Source organism: Denticeps clupeoides, chromosome 15 (assembly GCF_900700375.1).
Source record: "Denticeps clupeoides chromosome 15, fDenClu1.1, whole genome shotgun sequence".
Taxonomy (NCBI): Eukaryota; Metazoa; Chordata; class Actinopteri; order Clupeiformes; family Denticipitidae; genus Denticeps; species Denticeps clupeoides.
Window position 1 is genome coordinate 1,907,544 of NC_041721.1, and position 17,831 is coordinate 1,925,374.

Genomic DNA, 17,831 nt, shown 5'->3' on the forward strand with positions numbered 1-17,831 from the left:
TGTGTGGGGGGGGGGGGGGGGTGTAATTTGACACGGGGACGCTTGTGGTGGAACCACTTCCTTTTTGTATACTTTCAGCTCTTCCACGCCGTACAGGAAGTTGCTTCCACTCAGAGCCCACAGCCATATTTGAATAACAAGAATTCGGATTTTTTGTACAAACAACAAAAAAAAAACACATTCATGCTGGAGTCAGTTTGGTTTTATTATTATTTCTTCTCTGTTGCAAATGAACTCCAGAATGGAGCTGGAGGGAAGGTTGGTCCCAGCTGAAAACAGGAAGTGGCGTGCTGGTGACCGTGGCGTGTCGTAACGGCCGACCCAGAACCAGTTCCGCCGGTGACTCGAGCAGAAATGCGCGGCAGCTGGCCTCCTCCCCGGTGGTAGAAGACCAGGATCAGCGTTGGTGACGTTCTGAAGGCCAGGCTGGCTTTGTACAGGACGAGAAGGAGAAGTAAAACAACTACCGCCCAGCAGGCTCCCGTTCTCGTCCGACCTTTTCCAGGATGACCAGTTTGTTCTCCAGCTCCACGTCGATCGGGGGGAATCTGGAGAGACTGAACACCACTTTGCTGTAACCCTGAACGAAGGTCAGCGTTCTATGAGAGTCCTTCAGCAGCGCAATCTGAGTGGCGTTGGCTTCCATCAGGATGTGAGAGTAGTTTTTCATGCTTGGGTGTCCAGGCGCTACATCCTCTCTCTTGTCGTACCTAAAATTAAAAAATAATAATGACAATCTTTTTACTCCTTCGCAGCCACAGAAAACGGTCCTTTTCTGAATTGTGCTGCAACATTGTTACAAATCATCCATCTGATAGTCAGAATTGAGCCATTTTTTGGCAGTTTATTTATCCCTTGATTAATATGAAAAATCCAAAATATAGTTTAACTGTTGCATTGAGCAAAAAATTGGGACACTTTCAGATGCAACAGTAACACAGGCTGAATTCTAATGTAGAATTTTGTTATATATATAACAAAATTACAGCCCTGCCACACACAGTAAAGGCCAAAAGTTTGGACGCCTTCTCATTCGATGTGTTTTCTTTATCTTCATGACCATTTATGTTGGTAGATTCTCACTGAAGGCATCAAAACTATGAATGAACACGTGTGGAGTTCTGTACTTAACAAAAAGTGGAGACCTGACCTCCACAGTCACCGGACCTGAACCCAATCCAGATGGTTTGGGGTGAGCTGGACCAACAAGTGCTAAACACCTCTGGGAACTCCTTCAAGACTGTTGGAGAAGCATTTCAGGTGACGACCTCTTGAAGCTCATCGAGAGAATGCCAAGAGTGTTCAAAGCAGTAATCAGAGCAAAGAAACTAGAAAATGAAACATGTTTTCACTTATTTCACCTTTTTTTCTTAAGTACAGAACTCCACGTGTGTTCATTCATAGTTTTGATGCCTTCAGTAAGAATCTACCAACGTAAATGGTCATGAAGATAAAGAAAATATATATATTAGATTAATGTGCTATAAAAAATTATGTTCATGCCATACACACCTCCAATTTTCATTCATTTCTAAAAAGCGAGAAACTCCTGTCTGTGCGGCGGACACATCGATGTGCAGCGAGACGTCTGACGGGAAACAGAAGTAGATGTGGTATTTTTATTTTTTTGTGTATTGTGTATTTTTTACCCACACACAGCATGAAGAAGTGGGAACTGGTGGGTAACGCTTCCCTCTGAACCAGAAGACCACAAAGTCCCACGTTCGAACCCCACTTACTACCATCGTGTCCCTGAGCAGGACACTTGTCCGGTGTCTCCGGTGCTTTTACCTGAACTTGCCGGCACCCTTGCGTGCAGTTCCAGCAGGGCTCTCCCTCCGGGGTAGTTGTGGTGTGAAGCGTACAGCGAGATGCCGGTGTGGGCGGCGTTCACCATCAGATGGCCAATCACGAGCAGGGAGCCGACTTTGTACCGCCACGACTTGTGGTAGTTGTGAAACCTGCGGCGGCAAAACCGGGCCGGTCACGCGACCGAGCCGGACCAATCACGGTGAAGGGTGGGGCGGTGGTTAAGGGACTCACACGAAGGCGCAGCCGCGGGCGGCCACGACGTTGAAGACGGGGAAGGTGTAGATGATGAAGCGCAGCTCCTTGTGCGGCAGGAAGGAGTAGAGCGCGACGAAGCCCACGGCAGGAAGCAGCAGCGCCCACGTCCGCCGGTCCGGCAGGCCCAGCGGGACCAGCAGCAGCGTGCTGCCCAGCGCCCGCGGCAGAGCCGAGTAGAAATACCACAGGAACGGCGAGGTCTGCGGAGGACGTGCAAGTCAAGGCCCACGGACCCCTGGTCAAAGGTGCCGGGTTCTCTGGCACGAGAATAAAGTCCCGCCTACAAACACTGATCACAAGGGGTGGTAGTAGCCTAGCGGGTAACACACTCGCCTACGAACCAGAAGACCCAGGTTCAAATCCCACTTACTACCGTCGTGTCCCTGAGCAGGACACTTAACCCTGAGTGTCTCCGGGGGGGGACTGTCCCTGTAACTACTGACGAAGTCACTCTGGATAAGGGCGTCTGGTAAATGCTGTAAATGTAAAATGTAAAGCTGATTTACCTCAAACCCCAAATAGCAAAATAAATCCGCAGCTAAAACGAGTGGCACTTGTAGGAGACCGACACCCAGTCCTTCGTTACTTCATAATCAGTCATTTCTCTGCTTCTTCACTGCTGCCTAATTAACGCCGTCAATAAACGATCCTTAAATATCAGGAAGAGGAAGTTGAGCGGCTGCCGCTTGGACAGTCGCATGTCTGCTCGTCCACCAGTGATTGTCATTGTGAAACACTGCAGCACAGCACACGGTGAAACGTGTCCTCTGTATTTAACCGTCACCCTTGGTGAGCAGTGGGCACCATGACAGGCGCCCGGGGAGCAGCGTGTGGGGACGGGACCTTCATCAAGGGGACCTCGGTGGCACGGGACCCATTTCGGGATTCGAACCGGCAACCTTCGGATTACGGGGCCGCTTCCTTAACCGCTAGGCCACCACTGGCCCACAGACTGGCCAGTAAGTAAAACGAGTGGAACTGGGCTGGTAGTGGCCTAGTGGGTAGGTTAAGCCCAGGCTCGAACCCCACTTACTTACTTCACCCTGAGTGTCTCCAGAGGGGGACTGTCCCTGGGGGCAGAGGTGGCCTAGCGGTTTAGGAGGCGGCCCCGCAATCAGAAGGTCTACCAAGGTGTCACGGCGCCCACTGCTCACCAAGGGTGATGGTTAAAATGCAGAGGACACGTTTCACCGTGTCACCGTGTGCTGTGCTGCACAATGACAATCACTTCACTTTCACTACTGCTTGTGAGGCGCTGTGGTAAATGGCGGGAACGCGCGTAATGCAGCGTGTACGTGAAGGATATTCCCCAGTCGGAACTTTTGTTCAGCACGGTGTTGTACCAGAGCACCTGTCCCTCAGGCCAGAGCGTCCGTCTCCAGAAGAACGAGTCCACGCCGACCGTTAGGCCTGGAAAAAGAGAGGAGACAGCGGTCGTGCCGATCCCCCGGGGCGGGGCGCGGGCGGGGCGGCCCCGTCTACGCCGCGCAGCGCCGGGACTCACCCAGAGACAGGAGTCCGGCGGGGACGGCGTATGCCAGGAGCCGGAGGACGCCGAGCCGGCGGCTCGCCAGCGACGTCAGCAGCATGAGGCCCAGCAGCAGGCAGAGCTCCGCCCGGAACACGATGATGACCAGCGCCGACAGGCAGACGAAGCGGCCGTGCCGCCGCGCCATCCAGGACGTGAAGGCCAGGAGCACTACGGACACAAAGACGTACAAGTGACAAAAAGTAGGACGTCGCTGTCTTATCCTGTTTCAGTGGGACCGTTTAAAAAGACAAGAGGGTCACGCTGATCACAATCACAATCGTGTTTATTGGCCAAGTACGTGCATTTGATTCTGGTTAATGGTCAAGTACAGAGTAGAAGTGAAGTGATTGTCACGTGATGCACAGCACATGGTGACACGGTGAAATGTGTCCTCTGCATTTAACCCATCACCCTGAGTGAGCAGTGTGTGGGGACGGTGCTTTGCTCAGTGGCACCTCAGCGGATCGGGATTCGAACCGGCGACCTTCTGATTACGGGGCCGCTTCCTTAACCGCTAGGCCACCACTGCCCCTAGTGTCTTGCTCAGGGACATGATGGCCTCAGAGTAGAAGAAAACAACAGCGTGTAAGGACGTGCGTAAGTGTTATTTGTACAAGTTGTAGAATGTTTAAACCGTTTATAAATAAATATACTGAATAGAAATATATGTATGAATGTAAGTAGGTCTATAAGTGTCTATACCTATCGGCAGGGCGAAGGTGTTGGGCAGCGGCCTGCTGCAGTAGAACATCAGGTGGAACTGGGACGCGCAGATGAGGGAGAAGTGGCCGGCGACCGAGGACCCGAACTGGCGGCGCACCTCGGCCCGCAGGCGCCATAGCGACGCGGCGACGCCCAGTCCCAGCACGGCGCGCACTGGGAGGGAGGAAGGAAGGGATACACACTCGCTCACATCATCCAATCACGCGCCTTTTACATTTACGGCGTTTACCACACGTCCTTATCCAGAGCGACTTACAATCAGTAGTTACATGGACAGTCCCCGCCCTGGAGACGCTCAGGGACACGATGGTAGTAAGTGGGGTTTGAACCTGGGTCTTCTGGTTCATAGGCGAGTGTGTTACCCGCTAGGCTACCACCACCCTACTTTTCCTATCACTCCTACGCTCTGTCTGTCTTTCCCACCAGAAGATACTAGTACTGCGACCAAAATCTCGGCCCGTCTGTCGGACATGTCTCCTCAGCAGAACCTTTCGATTCCAATCGGCTCGCTATGGTTAACACCCACGGCGTCAGCAAAAAGCCTCGAAGTTTGGACTGACCACAAACTGGGTCTGAACCATCACGTTGCTGCGACCTCCAGATCCTGCAGGTTCATTCTCTACAACATTCGCAGGATTCGGCCTTTTCTCTCACAACAGGCTACGCAGCTCCTCGTCCAGGCGACGGTCATCTCCAAACTCGACTACTGTAACTCTCTCCTGGCTGGAGCCTCTGCAGTCACCATAAAACCACTCCAGATGGTCCAAAATGTGGGAGCCCACCTCATCTTCAACCAGCCGAAACGCACCCACGTCCCGCCTCTTCTCACCTCTCTCCATTGAGTTCAAATCCTTGATGCTGCCTACAGGGCTGTAAATGGAAGTTCTCCCTCTTACACCAACACACTACTAGCTACACTCCTGCACGCCCTCTCAGATCTGCACACGAAACGAGACGGAAAATCCCCCTTCACGGGGTCTCCGGTCCCAATCGACTCTGTTCTCCTTCGTTGTCCCTGGCTGGTGGGACAACTTGCTCCATTCGACTAACCGAGACTACTACCACCTTTAAGAAACATTAGAAAACTAAAAAGTATTTCAAACGAGTCTAACATTAACACACACAAAAAAAAACAAACTCGTCCAGCACTTAACAATCCCCATCATGTTCTATTCCTGACAAGTTCGGCCTTTTCAGGGTTCTCAGTTTTTTTGACTCACAATCTATAAAAACCGAATGAGAATTGCTGGTGTCTCCTCCTTGGATGAAAGCGTCTGCCAAGTAAAGTAAAGTAAAGTAAAGTAGAGGAATGAAGGACACTCACCCGCCACCTGCGCGTAAAACTTGGGCGTCTCCAGCAGACGCAGGGCGCACGTCGCCGGAGAGGACAGCGCCGCGACGACCAGCGGCCCCAGGAACGTGCGGGGCACCACGCCGGGGAACTCGTGGTGGTCGTACTGCGGGAGACCATCGTCAGCGAACCCTTAAACGTCGCGCACCGAGGCGGCCCGGCCAGGGCTGCTCACCTGGTCCAGGTCCCGGCCGTGGAACAGGACGTCGTGGATCGCCTGCAGGTTGAAGCTCTCCTCGACCTTCGTGAAGGGACAGGCGGCCAGGTGCAGCAGGACGACGGACAGCGTTAAAAGCAGCAGCGGCCGGTCGGACGCGCTCCTCTTGTCGGCCATGGCGTCGGAAACGCGGAGGCGCACGCATGCGCAGAACGACTCTGGTCCGCAACCGGAAATCTCGGACACATTTAAACCCCTGCCGGTCTGCTTTATGCACGTCGCTCACACGCGATGTACACTGATAACTACGAGGTTGTTCCGAGAGGAACTTGCACGGCTTGATAATATATACCTTACGCGTGGAAATGTTTCTGTTCACTGTCATTTCCACCACAGTATATATAATGAGGTGTCAAATGGTGTCAGATGTGCAATACCACTCACCTGTATGTCTTCGAATGTACGTTTTACCCCCCTGCACACGCTGCTGCTGCTGCTACTCCCTCTTACTCTTTACTCATTGCATAATCATTATGTCACTTAGCACCATCTCGGGCATTTCACTGGATATAGTAATATCATTATCGTTATAGCGTCTTAAGCTATTTCTTTATATTTGCTCTATTGTACTATTTTTTTGTACATATCATTTATTCCTCTTGTTCCTCCTACTGCATTGAGCATGTTGCCGACAAAAGAATTTCCCTCGTGATAAATAAAGTTCTTCTTATCTTAACTTATCTTCTAAATCCAAAAATGACGGTTCGAATGAAGGCAGCTGCACTTCTTTAGTTCACTGAAGACGTTTCGCTTCTCATCCGATGAGTTTTGTCAATTCTAACTGGAATATGGGAGAGTCGAGTTTATAAACTGCTCATCATCCGCTCGTACCGTGGCTAGACTTGAAAAGGCTCCAAAATATTTATATTATATTTAAAAAAAAACATCTCATAACTATTGGGGTGACATGACGTTTCTGAGCATTTTGTTGCTTATCGTTCTGCCGACCAAACCCGTGCATACGGTTTCAACTTGTCTGCTTATTGTATTTGTGTGTTTTATATCGTGTCTGTGAAAGTCCTTCGGTGCGGAGCAGCGGTCACGCCTGAAAAAAAAAACACGCAGCCACAGAAATTCGTGTGACGACCTTAAAACACCGCGACCTTAAGAGCTACACGTGGGTCCCGTACTTGTCAGCAAGTGGCGGCGTCTCATTGGCTTACGGATGACTGACGTAAAACCTGGCCAATCACCGCGAGGCCACAACGCGGAAGTGCGGCGGCGTGTTTTCCCGGCGTGTGAATGGCGCGCTGCGTTACGTGCGGAGAGACGACGCGCAGATGATCGTTCCTGCGTCTGTTCGCGCCGGAGCCGCGGGGTCGAACTACACGCGTTACGGGGCCGCCGCCCGGGCGATGCTGTGACACCGGCCGGCGTCTGCTCGGCTCAGCCGCGTAGCGGGAAGAAGATGCAGCCCGCAGCGGCGACCCTTTCCCTGGGCGCCTGCTGCCTCGCCGGATTCCTGCTCGCGTCCCTGGTCCACGCAAAAGATTTAAAAAGCTCCTGCTCGACATGCAAAGAGATCAGCGAGAACTTCAACAAGGTGTGCGGCCGACGAGTAGCTTCTCACCAAGCGCCATTCTCCTCTTACTGTGGTTCTTCACACGTCAAATTCCCCCCTTTTTTAATTATTACAGCAGCTTGAGAAAACGGCCAAAAAGAATTTTGGTGGAGGAAATACAGCATGGGAGGAAAGAAAACTGTCCAAATATGAGGCCAGGTGGAGTATGTCTTTTAGTTTTAATGGCAAATTAAATGGAAAAAAGTTGTTGAGAGTCTTTTCTTCCCTTTCCTCCCCACCGATCCCCCCGCCATTTCCTTCCTTCCCTTTTCTTTCCCGCCGTTTCCTTCCTTCCCTTTTCCTTTCTTCCCTTATCCTTTCTTGCCGTTTCCTTCCTTCCCCTTTTCCTTCCTTCCCGCCGTTTCCTTCCTTCCCTTGTTCCTTCCCGCCGTTTCCTTGCTCGTTCCCTTTTTCCTTCCCGCCGTTTCCTTGCTCGTTCCCTTTTTCCTTCCCGCCGTTTCCTTCTTTCACTTTTTCCCTCCCGCCGTTTCCTTCCTTCCCTTTTTCCTTCCCGCCGTTTCCTTCCTTCCCTTTTTCCTTCCCGCCGTTTCCTTCCTTCCCTTTTTCCTTCCCGCCGTTTCCTTCCTTCCCTTTTCCTTCCCGCCGTTTCCTTCCTTCCCTTTTTCCGTCCCGCCGTTTCCTTCCTTCCCTTTTTCCGTCCCGCCGTTTCCTTCCTTCCCTTTTTCCGTCCCGCCGTTTCCTTCCTTCCCTTTTTCCGTCCCGCCGTTCCTTCCTTCCTTCTCCCTTCCTTCCCTTTTCCTTCCCGCCGTTTCCGTTTCTCCGTTTCCTTTTTCCGTTCCGTTCCGTTTCCTCCTTCCCTTTTTCCGTCCCGCCGTTTCCTTCCTTCCCTTTTTCCGTCCCCGCCGTTTCCTTCCTTCCCTTTTTCCTTCCCGCCGTTTCCTTCCTTCCCTTTTTCCTTCCCGCCGTTTCCTTCCTTCCCTTTTTCCTTCCCGCCGTTTCCTTCCTTCCCTTTTTCCGTCCCGCCGTTTCCTTCCTTCCCTTTTTCCGTCCCGCCGTTTCCTTCCTTCCTTTTTTCCGTCCCGCCGTTTTCCTTCCTTCCCTTTTTCCGTCCCGCCGTTTCCTTCCTTCCCTTTTTCCGTCCCGCCGTTTCCTTCCTTCCCTTTTTCCGTCCCGCCGTTTCCTTGCTCGTTTCTTTTTTCCGTCCCGCCGTTTCCTTCCTTCCTTCCCTTTTTCCGTCCCGCCGTTTCCTTCCTTCCTTCCCTTTTTCCGTCCCGCCGTTTCCTTCCTTCCTTCCCTTTTCCGTCCCGCCGTTTCCTTCCTTCCCTTTTTCCGTCCCGCCGTTTCCTTCCTTCCCTTTTTCCTTCCTTCCCTTTTCCTTCCTTCCCTTTTTCCTTCCTTCCCTTATCCTTCCTTCCCTTGTTCCTTCCCGCCGTTTCCTTCCTTCCCTTTTTCCGTCCCGCCGTTTCCTTCCTTCCCTTGTTCCTTCCCGCCGTTTCCTTCCTTCCCTTGTTCCTTCCCGCCGTTTCCTTTTTTCCTTCCCGCCGTTTCCTTCCCTTTCCTCCACCACTCCACCAATTCTCCTGCCGTTTCCTTCCCTTTTCCCTTCCCTCCCCGTGTCTTTTTCTCCTCACAGTGAGATCCGTCTGGTCGAGATCCTTGAAGGTCTGTGTGACAGCAGCAGCTTTGAATGCAACCACATGGTGGAGGAGCATGAGGAGCACTTTGAGACCTGGTGGTTTAGAAGGTGTGTGTGTGTGTGTGTGTGTGTGTGTGTGTGTGTGTGTGTGTGTGTGTGTGTGTGTGTATCTGGTGACCTGCTGCCGTTTCACCGCATGTTTCTTACAGGAAATCGAGGCATCCGGACCTTTATAAATGGTTTTGTATTGAAACGATTGAGGTTTGCTGTCCGAAAGGAACCTTTGGGCCCGACTGCAACGGTAAAATATTTCTTCGTTATGCCAAGCTGGACAATACGATGACTGCCATTAATGCCGCGCCGCGTTGCTCGTCCCTATCAGGCTGCGTCGGCGGCTCGGAGAGGCCGTGCCACGGCAACGGCGTCTGTGACGGCGATGGCACCAGGGGTGGCACCGGCGAGTGCAGCTGCAGCCGTGGATACAAGGGCGAGTTCTGCCTGGACTGCGCCGACGGCTTCTTCAACCGCGGGAGGAACGAGACCTCCTCCCTCTGCGCGGGTAACGTTCTCCCCGGCGGCGGCGTGGCGCGCCCCGGCACCAGAGTTAGGGATTAAGGCCTCCTTGGTTTCCGGCAGAGTGCGACAAGTCGTGCCGGAGCTGCGCCGGCCCGAGCAGCGGGGACTGCGACGGGTGCAAGGAGGGCTGGCAGGAGGAGGAGGGCGGCGGAGCGTGTGTTGGTGAGGACCGGGGCGTGGATGCGGGGTTCCAGAACCTGCCGCGGGTTTGTTCCCGCCGAGGCCGTTTTGCTTCTCCCGTTGTAAAGGTTTCTACACTTGCGAACTCACCAGACAGGCCAAGTGCAGATTTCAGGATATTTGGACTGTTGAGGATGCCGTCTCGGTTTGTTCCATTAATCACGCCAAGCTGCCGATGTTCTAACACACAACGACATAAATGCAGTTTTAAGTTCTATAACGTCTTTAAATCCCTTTTCTGCTCACCGCCCAAACGTTATATTGGACAGTTCCTTATACGGGCGGTCATGGAAATTCTGGAAAGGCCGGGGATTCTTAAGCCTGACTGGGAGTGGGAACCCTGAACTTATTGATATTTAATGCAAGGCTCTATCTATCTTTCTCTCTCTATCTATCTATCTATCTATCTATCTTTCTCTCTCTATCTATCTATCTATCTTTCTTTCTCTCTCTATCTCTCTCTATCTATCTTTCTTTCTCTCTCTATCTCTCTCTATCTTTCTTTCTTTCCTTCTATCTCTCTCTATCTATCTTTCTCTCTCTATCTCTCTCTATCTATCTATCTTTCTCTCTCTATCTCTCTCTATCTATCTATCTTTCTCTCTCTATCTCTCTCTATCTATCTATCTTTCTTTCTCTATCTCTCTCTATCTATCTTTCTTTCTCTATCTCTCTCTATCTATCTTTCTTTCTCTCTATCTCTCTCTATCTATCTATCTTTCTTTCTCTCTATCTCTCTCTATCTATCTATCTTTCTTTCTCTATCTCTCTCTCTCTATCTTTCTTTCTCTATCTATCTTTCTTTCTCTCTCTATCTATCTTTCTTTCTCTCTCTATCTATCTTTCTTTCTTTCTTTCTATCTCTCTCTTTCTCTCTCTATCTATCTTTCTCTCTCTATCTATCTTTCTCTCTCTATCTATCTATCTATCTTTCTTTCTCTATCTCTATCTCTATCTCTCTATCTTTCTCTATCTATCTTTCTTTCTCTATCTCTATCTCTATCTCTCTATCTTTCTCTATCTCTCTATCTCTATCTATCTCTATCTTTCTTTCTCTCTATTTTTGTCTGTCTGTCTGTCTGTCTGTCTCTCTCTCTCTCATATATATATATATATATATATTATTGCCGTTATCGAAAATTTTGTTGCATGTTGCGCCAGCTAATTTATGTTCTGTGGCACGTTCCGTTTGTCCCGAAGACGTGGACGAGTGTGCCGGTGACTCGTCCCCTTGTAAAGAAGACCAGTATTGTCTAAACGGAGACGGCTCCTTCTCCTGCCACGGTGAGTTTGTCGGAGGGCGTGGCGTTTGTCTGGCGTGCCGTACACTGACCCCCCGCTTCCCGTCCCGGCAGCCTGCGGCGCGGCGTGCCGGGGCTGTAAGGGGGCCGGACCTGACCAGTGTCTGTCCTGCGCTGACGGCTTTACGGACGCGGCGGGGACGTGCGCAGGTGAGGAAATTAAAACTTCTCAAATCCGACGTCCATCCACCGCAACTCATTTGCGTCCTGCGTTTTGATTGGCAGATGTTAACGAGTGTGAGCGGCCTGAGCCGCCCTGCCCCGACGACAACCACGAGTGTGTGAACCAGGAAGGAAGTTACCAATGCCGGTGTGCAAGCGGGCACCGGGAGGAGGGCGGAGTCTGTGTGCCAGTACCGGTCGCAGGTAATGCATGCTTTTATCCTTTTTAACGTTCGGTGAAGGCTTGAGCTGATCTGGGCCCGTCTCCTCACGCCAGAGGAGGACCTTCTGGAGTCCCAGGACGCCAGAAGTCCAGCGGAGCGCGAGGACCTTTGAGCCCGACTCGTACACCGGGAGGCGCCGTCGTACCGGCATCGTACCCTAACGCACAGAGCTGCGTCCGCCACCCAGAACTGGCGCTTTTTATACCTGCACGGTGAACAACAGTGTCTGGGCCGGTTTTACCGCCACGTCACCAGCAGGAAACCAGATTTTTAAAAGTTGGTGCAATTATCTTTTTTTTTTTTTTTTTTTTTTTTATTGAAGTTCAATAAATCTGAAAGGCAGCGGAAATCGCCAATGGTCCAGAATCATTTACTCTGTACATACAACCTCTTCACCTGATTCCAGCTTATAGATGGATCACGTCAATGGTTGACGTTTCTTTAACTTTTCATCTTAAACGTGATGGAAGCAGGAACAAAAAAGCAGGCAGGCGTGAGAGCTGCATGATGTGGGCCTGTAGGTCACAGTAATAATGCGCAGTGTTATGTCACATAGAGACACGGTTGGTGTTTCTAATAAGCATGGCGTCTTCCGGACAGTAGGGGGCATAATAAACCCACAAATAAAAATGCGTCCTGCGCCTGTGACGTCCCGCTGTCTGGGAGAACAGGAACGACGCATCAGAGCAAGCTTTTCTCCTCAGAAGATCTGGTCCAAAATGTGGCAGCCGAAACGCACCCACGTCCCGCCTCTTCTCACCTCTCTCCATTGAGTTCAAATCCTTGATGCTGCCTACAGGGCTGTAAATGGAAGTTCTCCCTCTTACACCAACACACTACTAGCTACACTCCTGCACGCCCTCTCAGATCCGCACACGAAACGAGACGGAAAATCCCCCTTCACGGGGTCTCCGGTCCCAATCGACTCTGTTCTCCTTCGTTGTCCCTGGCTGGTGGGACAACTTGCTCCATTCGACTAACCGAGACTACTACCACCTTTAAGAAGCAGCTGAAAACCCACTTGTTCAAAAAGTATTTCAGACGAATCTAACATACACACACACACACACGCACAAAAAAAAAAAAAAAAATTGTCTAGCACTTAATTATTAGTTAGTTTTGTAACTCAAAGTCTATAGAAACCGAATGAGAATTGCTGGTGCTGTTGTCTTTGGGGCCGGTGGTGGCCTAGCGGTTGCCGGTTCGAATCCCGATCCGCCAAGGTGCTACTGAGCAAAGCGCCGTCCCCACACACTGCTCCCCGGGCGCTGGTCATGGCCGCCCACTGCTCACCAAGGGTGACGGTTAAATACAGAGGACACATTTCACTGTGTGCACCATGTGCTGTGCTGCGGTGTATCACAAGTGACATTCACTTCACTTTTTTTTTATTGTAAGTCACTTTAGATAAAAGCGTCTGTCAAATAACGTAAAGTAAAGTCCTAAGATGAACTGGTACCTGGGTGTCTGCGGCCAGCTGCAGTGCACCCCTCTTTTTAAAGAGGGGATTTGTTCTAAGATTAGGTTCGGAACCACCCATTAAGCCTTCAGACACTTCGTAAATCCTCGGTTAAGCGGCGCTCCATGTTTTTTGCACCGTTCTTAACCGGGCCTGTCGATGGTAAACAGTCCTGAGTGCCGTGGTCTGTGCGGTCCCAGCCTGAGAGGAGCATTCTGGGAAATTCCTGCCACTCCTCAGCGCTGGCGTGTGGAGGTTGGAGTTCGCCGCCGCCGGGCTGCCTCGAGTTAAACTGTCCCGGGTCACAGGGGGGGCTTTGCCGGCGCCGCCGCCTCCTCCTGCTGCGGTTTGGGCTCGGCGCGGGCGGCAGCTGGTCCACGTTCCTGTCCCTCAGATGTGGTTCTTCTGATGTGGCCTTCACCCCCCCCCCCTCCCCTCAAAAAAACAAAAAAAAAACCCCAATCTCCAATGTCAAACATACCTGGCTGCAGTCAGATCAGCCGCGAACCCACCGGGCCCTCCGAGGTCGCATCCCGATCGACAGCTGACCTCCCGGTGACCTCTGAACCTCACCTGACCTGCAGGGGGCGCTGGCTGCTTGAGATGGTCTCTGGCTGGGCCGCTGCGTGTCTCGGGGAGGTAAACACTCGTCCCCAGCGCTGATTTCAGGAAGTCGGAGGGCGTGGCGTCTGCCGCAGATCTTGGACTGATGTTCCCGGCTTTGATCTCTGGGCCAGTGTGTGTGTGTGTGTGTGTGTGTGTGTGTTCTGATCTCTTAAACACATCACATTGTTTGATGTCCCTGAGAGCTTTTGTCTGGTCTGTTCCCTGGAGCTACGTCATCACCACCAGAAAAGTCCACGAGGGCCCTGGTGTTTAGGCTGGAGGAGGTAAACACGGCACAATGAGCCGCCTGCAGACGACCTTCAAAGAGGGCCACCATGGAGGTTCTGCTCGTCACCTGATGCCATCTCATGGCTAATTACCGCCCAGTTCATGAATTGGATGAGGGGTGGAACTCGTCCCTGCAGGGCTGAGATGGACCTCACTCTGAGACGCACCAACCATCAAAGTGGACCAGTATCCTCATAGGGGACCCAGTTGGGGCAGTGGTGGCCTAGCGGTTAAGGAAGTGGCCCCTTAATCAGAAGGTTGCCGGTCCGAATCCCGATCCGCCAAGGTGCCACTGAGCAAAGCACCGTCCCCACACACTGCTCCCCGGGCGCCTGTCATGGTGCCCACTGCTCACTCAGGGTGATAGGTTAAATGCAGAGGACAAATTTCACTGTGTGCACCGTGTGCTGTGCTGCTGTGTATCACATGTGACAATCACTTCACTTTACTTTTAAAGTTGAAACCTGCTCTGCGCTGTTCAGTACCTTCAAACAAGCGGACATCTGTGCTCTGGAAGGGACGCGTGCAGGGGCTCCTATTAATAGTTACCAGAAGCCGGAGCGCCTTACAACCAGTAGTGACAGGGATAGTCCCCCTGGAGACACTCAGGGTTAGGTGTCCTGCTCGGGGACACGATGGTAGGAATTGGGGTTTGGAGGGTATCAGCTGTACTATATATAGTTTGGGACAGGAAATAAAGGTTGTTATTGTGCGCCTCATGGTTTCTTTTGAAGGCTTTTATAAGACTCCTTCAGGTCTCCTGGTAGGACGTTCCAAAGGTGTGGACCATGGACACTTATTGCCTTTTTGAACATTAATTATGGCATTATAGTGGCCCTTTTAAGCCACACGTCTGTACGGCGAAGCCCCGCCGACTGTAACGTGAAGCAGGCCTTCATTTCCTGTCCAGCGCGAACCCGAACTCGAACCTGAGAACCGAGGCGCGCGGCGGTTCACATGGCCGCCCGGCGAGGGCCGTGTTTTCGGGGGCGCAGGTGGGCCGGACGGCGGCCAGCGGGGCCCCCGGTCACGCTGCTCTCTGTTGACGTAAGTTTAGGCCGGTCAGGTGCGCGTTTCTGCCGCCGCGAAAACAAAAGACTGAAGCCAGACGAGTGCACCCTTCTTACAGCGCCTGTGTGTGTGTGTGTGTGTGTGTGTGTGTGTGTGTGTGTGTGTGTGTGTGTGTGTGATTTTGAAAGAGTAAAGGGAATTTGTGTGCATCAGACAGTGAAATAGAGAGAAGGGAGAGTGTATTGAACAATGAAAGAGAAAAATAGGAGTGAGCGTGTGTGTGTGTGTGTGTGTGTGTGTGAGAGAGAGAGAGAGAAAGAGAGAAGGAGGAATAATATTTCGACATTTACATTTACAGCATTTACCAGACGCCCTTATCCAGAGCGACTTACAGTCAGTAGTTACAGGGACAGTCCCCCCCTGGAGACACTCAGGGTTAAGTGTCTTGCTCAGGGACACGATGGGAGTAAGTGGGGTTTGAACCTGGGTCTGCGGTGCCGTACCTGTGTAATTCCCGGTAATGACACGTCGCGCACTGGGTCACATGACCCGTGTGTGTTGGGGGATAGTGATGACTGTGCGTTTGGATGCCTGCGTGGTGAGGCAGTGCTGGGTCAGCTCAGCGTGCCACGTTCTCCCAGCTCAGCAGTATGGGGCGTATATCAGCTCTCCGGCGCGGCCGACTAACACACAGCTGCCCCGTGCATGGCACTGATGTGTGTTCGAACACACACACACACACACACACACTTACCGTCTAAGTCCTGCTGCTAATGCTAACGAGCAAAATGAGCTTTGCTCAGCGTGCGTCACATTGCTCAGGGTTCCTGTATCAGGTTCTCCGGGGCGGTGGGCTCAGGATCTAGTCCATCAGCAACGTGGCGAAGAGCGAAGGGCCCACAGTTCTCCAGCAGGTGGCAGCTTTTCCAATCGGCCGATCTGGAACTGTTCAGGCCGCGTGGGGCTCCTGGGTTTTTGACCCACGACGGCCAAGAGATTCCCCGAATATTTACGTTGATCTGACGGATGGAGTCAGAGGACGAGGCTCAAGCTGACCTACGAAGCCACGTAGATAAACGTCAGAACTTTATTCCAATGTGACGCACCAGTGTTAGTAAATCATAACTGTTAGTCATAATTACGATTCATACTTTTTTATACACTTTATTATCAATAGACATAAAAATCCATTCAAATTGAACATTTTAATTTACTGAATTCCATCTCATAACTGGCAGTACGCCACCCAAAGTGTTCGCCAATAAACCCCTCCCTCCTCTCAGAGACTCTGCTTCTGATTGGCTGAGATCCTACGGCTCTTACCCAATCACCAGCAGCTCAGAACGAGTCAATTCAACAGCCGTTTCATACTAACGTATTAAAAATGGTTCTGCTGGGAGTCAGGGTGAATCGTGGGACTGTATCGGGCGTGGTCGACCTCCAGGCCTTCACCTGCACGGCGCATACACAAACATCTAATCTCAGATGTTCCGGAACAAGGCTACAGCGCGGGCCGGGCGCAAGTGCGTTTACGAAACTGTCGTAACCCGAGAGAGCTCCGCCCCCATCGGCGCGATGTGAATGGCTTATGAAACGGGCGGAAGATGAATGGCGGTGCGAGTAGGCGGCGTAGGCCATCATCCCAGCCTGCGCGGCAGCAGCTCGGAGTCGAGCGTCTTCCCGATCTCGTCCACGCGCGTTCGCACCGCCAAGCGGAGGCCAAGATGCGCCGGGCCAGATGGCTGCCGTAGGAACGGCCGTTACGTAACCGACAGGCCTCTGGTGGCGAGATGCGCGAGGAAACCCAACTGTCCTCCAACTGGTGTGAAGAACCATTTCATCTGAAAGCTCAATAGTAAGGTCAGAGGTCACGGTGTTTCCATGGCGAACGTTGGGGAGGGGCCATGCAGATATGCTTGTTTTGAAATGCAATCCAGGCGCCGGGAACGCGCCTGAGTGGAAACAGATGCGGAGGTTCCCGCCACACGTAGCCGAGCCCCGCCCCCAGCCACCCTAACAACGCCGTCTCTGTGCCCGCTGGCGTCACCTCGTCCGCTGGCGGTCGAACTTTCCACTCGGCAGGCCGGCCTGGCAGGCCCGGCAACAAAGAGCGAGTTTAGAGCCCGCCGGCCGACACGCGGATCGCACATGTACAACTCGGGGCCCCCGGGGGACCCGGGTTTACCGCACCGACCAAACGGAAAACAAGGAAACTCTGAGGGACGTCTGTCAGAATCCCGCCGGGTAAAAAAGAGAGCCCGCCGAGAACCTGAACAATCGGGCCGACCGGCATGAGACCGTGACCCCGCAGGGGACCCCGAGTTCTCGAGAGGACGCGGGTCCGAGTGAACAACACGGGCCTGTTCTACTCTCCACACGCCGGTTTCTACGTGAATGTGCTGATTCAGTCGGCACCACACTGTGTCTGTGTGTGTTCTCCAGTCCAGGGTGGGGGACGTGGTCCAGGGTGGGGGACGTTTTCAGATGGGAGGGATATTGTGTGTGTGTGTGTGTGTGTGTGTGTGTGTGTGTGTGACTGAATGAAGGATCCCCGGCTCTGTGACACGCTTATTTACGCCCGCCACTCAAGTGACTAAAGCAGAAGAAGGATCAGATGCTGCAGCATATGAGTGTGTGACACAGTGACACGGCCTCGGCATGACAGGCTCGGTCACCCACACACACACACCACTTGCTCCGGCCCCGCCCACACAAGAACGCGCCCTCACCAGGAGCTCTATCTGGAACGTTGTCGTCCACACGGAGGCGCAGAGAACGTCCCGAATGCTGTTTTCCTGTAGGTGGCGCTGTAGACCCCGCCCCCTGTTCTCCCTGTTTGGCGTCTAGTTCTCGTCCGCGGTGAGTTTAACCGCGTCGTCGTTCTCCAGCCGCGCCTTTTCGTACAGCGTAGAGAGGATTTTCATTTTCAATCAGCCAAAATACACCCGTGTTACGCCTCTTCTCACCTCCCTCCACT

The 17,831-nt window shown here is 52.4% G+C and overlaps 2 protein-coding genes across 2 annotated transcripts; one reads left to right on the plus strand and one right to left on the minus strand.

Moving 5' to 3' along the window:
- Positions 1 to 180: 180 nt before the first annotated feature.
- On the minus strand, positions 181 to 6,688 carry alg12 (ALG12 alpha-1,6-mannosyltransferase). Its single transcript, XM_028954776.1, has 9 exons — positions 5,848 to 6,688; positions 5,646 to 5,778; positions 4,301 to 4,474; positions 3,572 to 3,766; positions 3,374 to 3,477; positions 2,044 to 2,267; positions 1,792 to 1,961; positions 1,513 to 1,588; positions 181 to 710 (listed from the first exon to the last, which is right to left on the minus strand). Exons 1-9 carry the CDS (start codon positions 6,004 to 6,006, stop codon positions 464 to 466), a joined length of 1,482 nt encoding a protein of 493 aa, XP_028810609.1. The 5' UTR covers positions 6,007 to 6,688; the 3' UTR covers positions 181 to 463.
- Positions 6,689 to 7,107: 419 nt separating this feature from the next.
- On the plus strand, positions 7,108 to 11,768 carry creld2 (CRELD disulfide isomerase 2). The gene is made up of 10 exons (XM_028954791.1): positions 7,108 to 7,432; positions 7,527 to 7,609; positions 9,045 to 9,155; positions 9,257 to 9,348; positions 9,430 to 9,606; positions 9,684 to 9,785; positions 11,004 to 11,087; positions 11,159 to 11,254; positions 11,330 to 11,470; positions 11,544 to 11,768. Exons 1-10 carry the CDS (start codon positions 7,298 to 7,300, stop codon positions 11,600 to 11,602), a joined length of 1,080 nt encoding a protein of 359 aa, XP_028810624.1. The 5' UTR covers positions 7,108 to 7,297; the 3' UTR covers positions 11,603 to 11,768.
- The last annotated feature ends 6,063 nt before the right edge of the window (positions 11,769 to 17,831 follow it).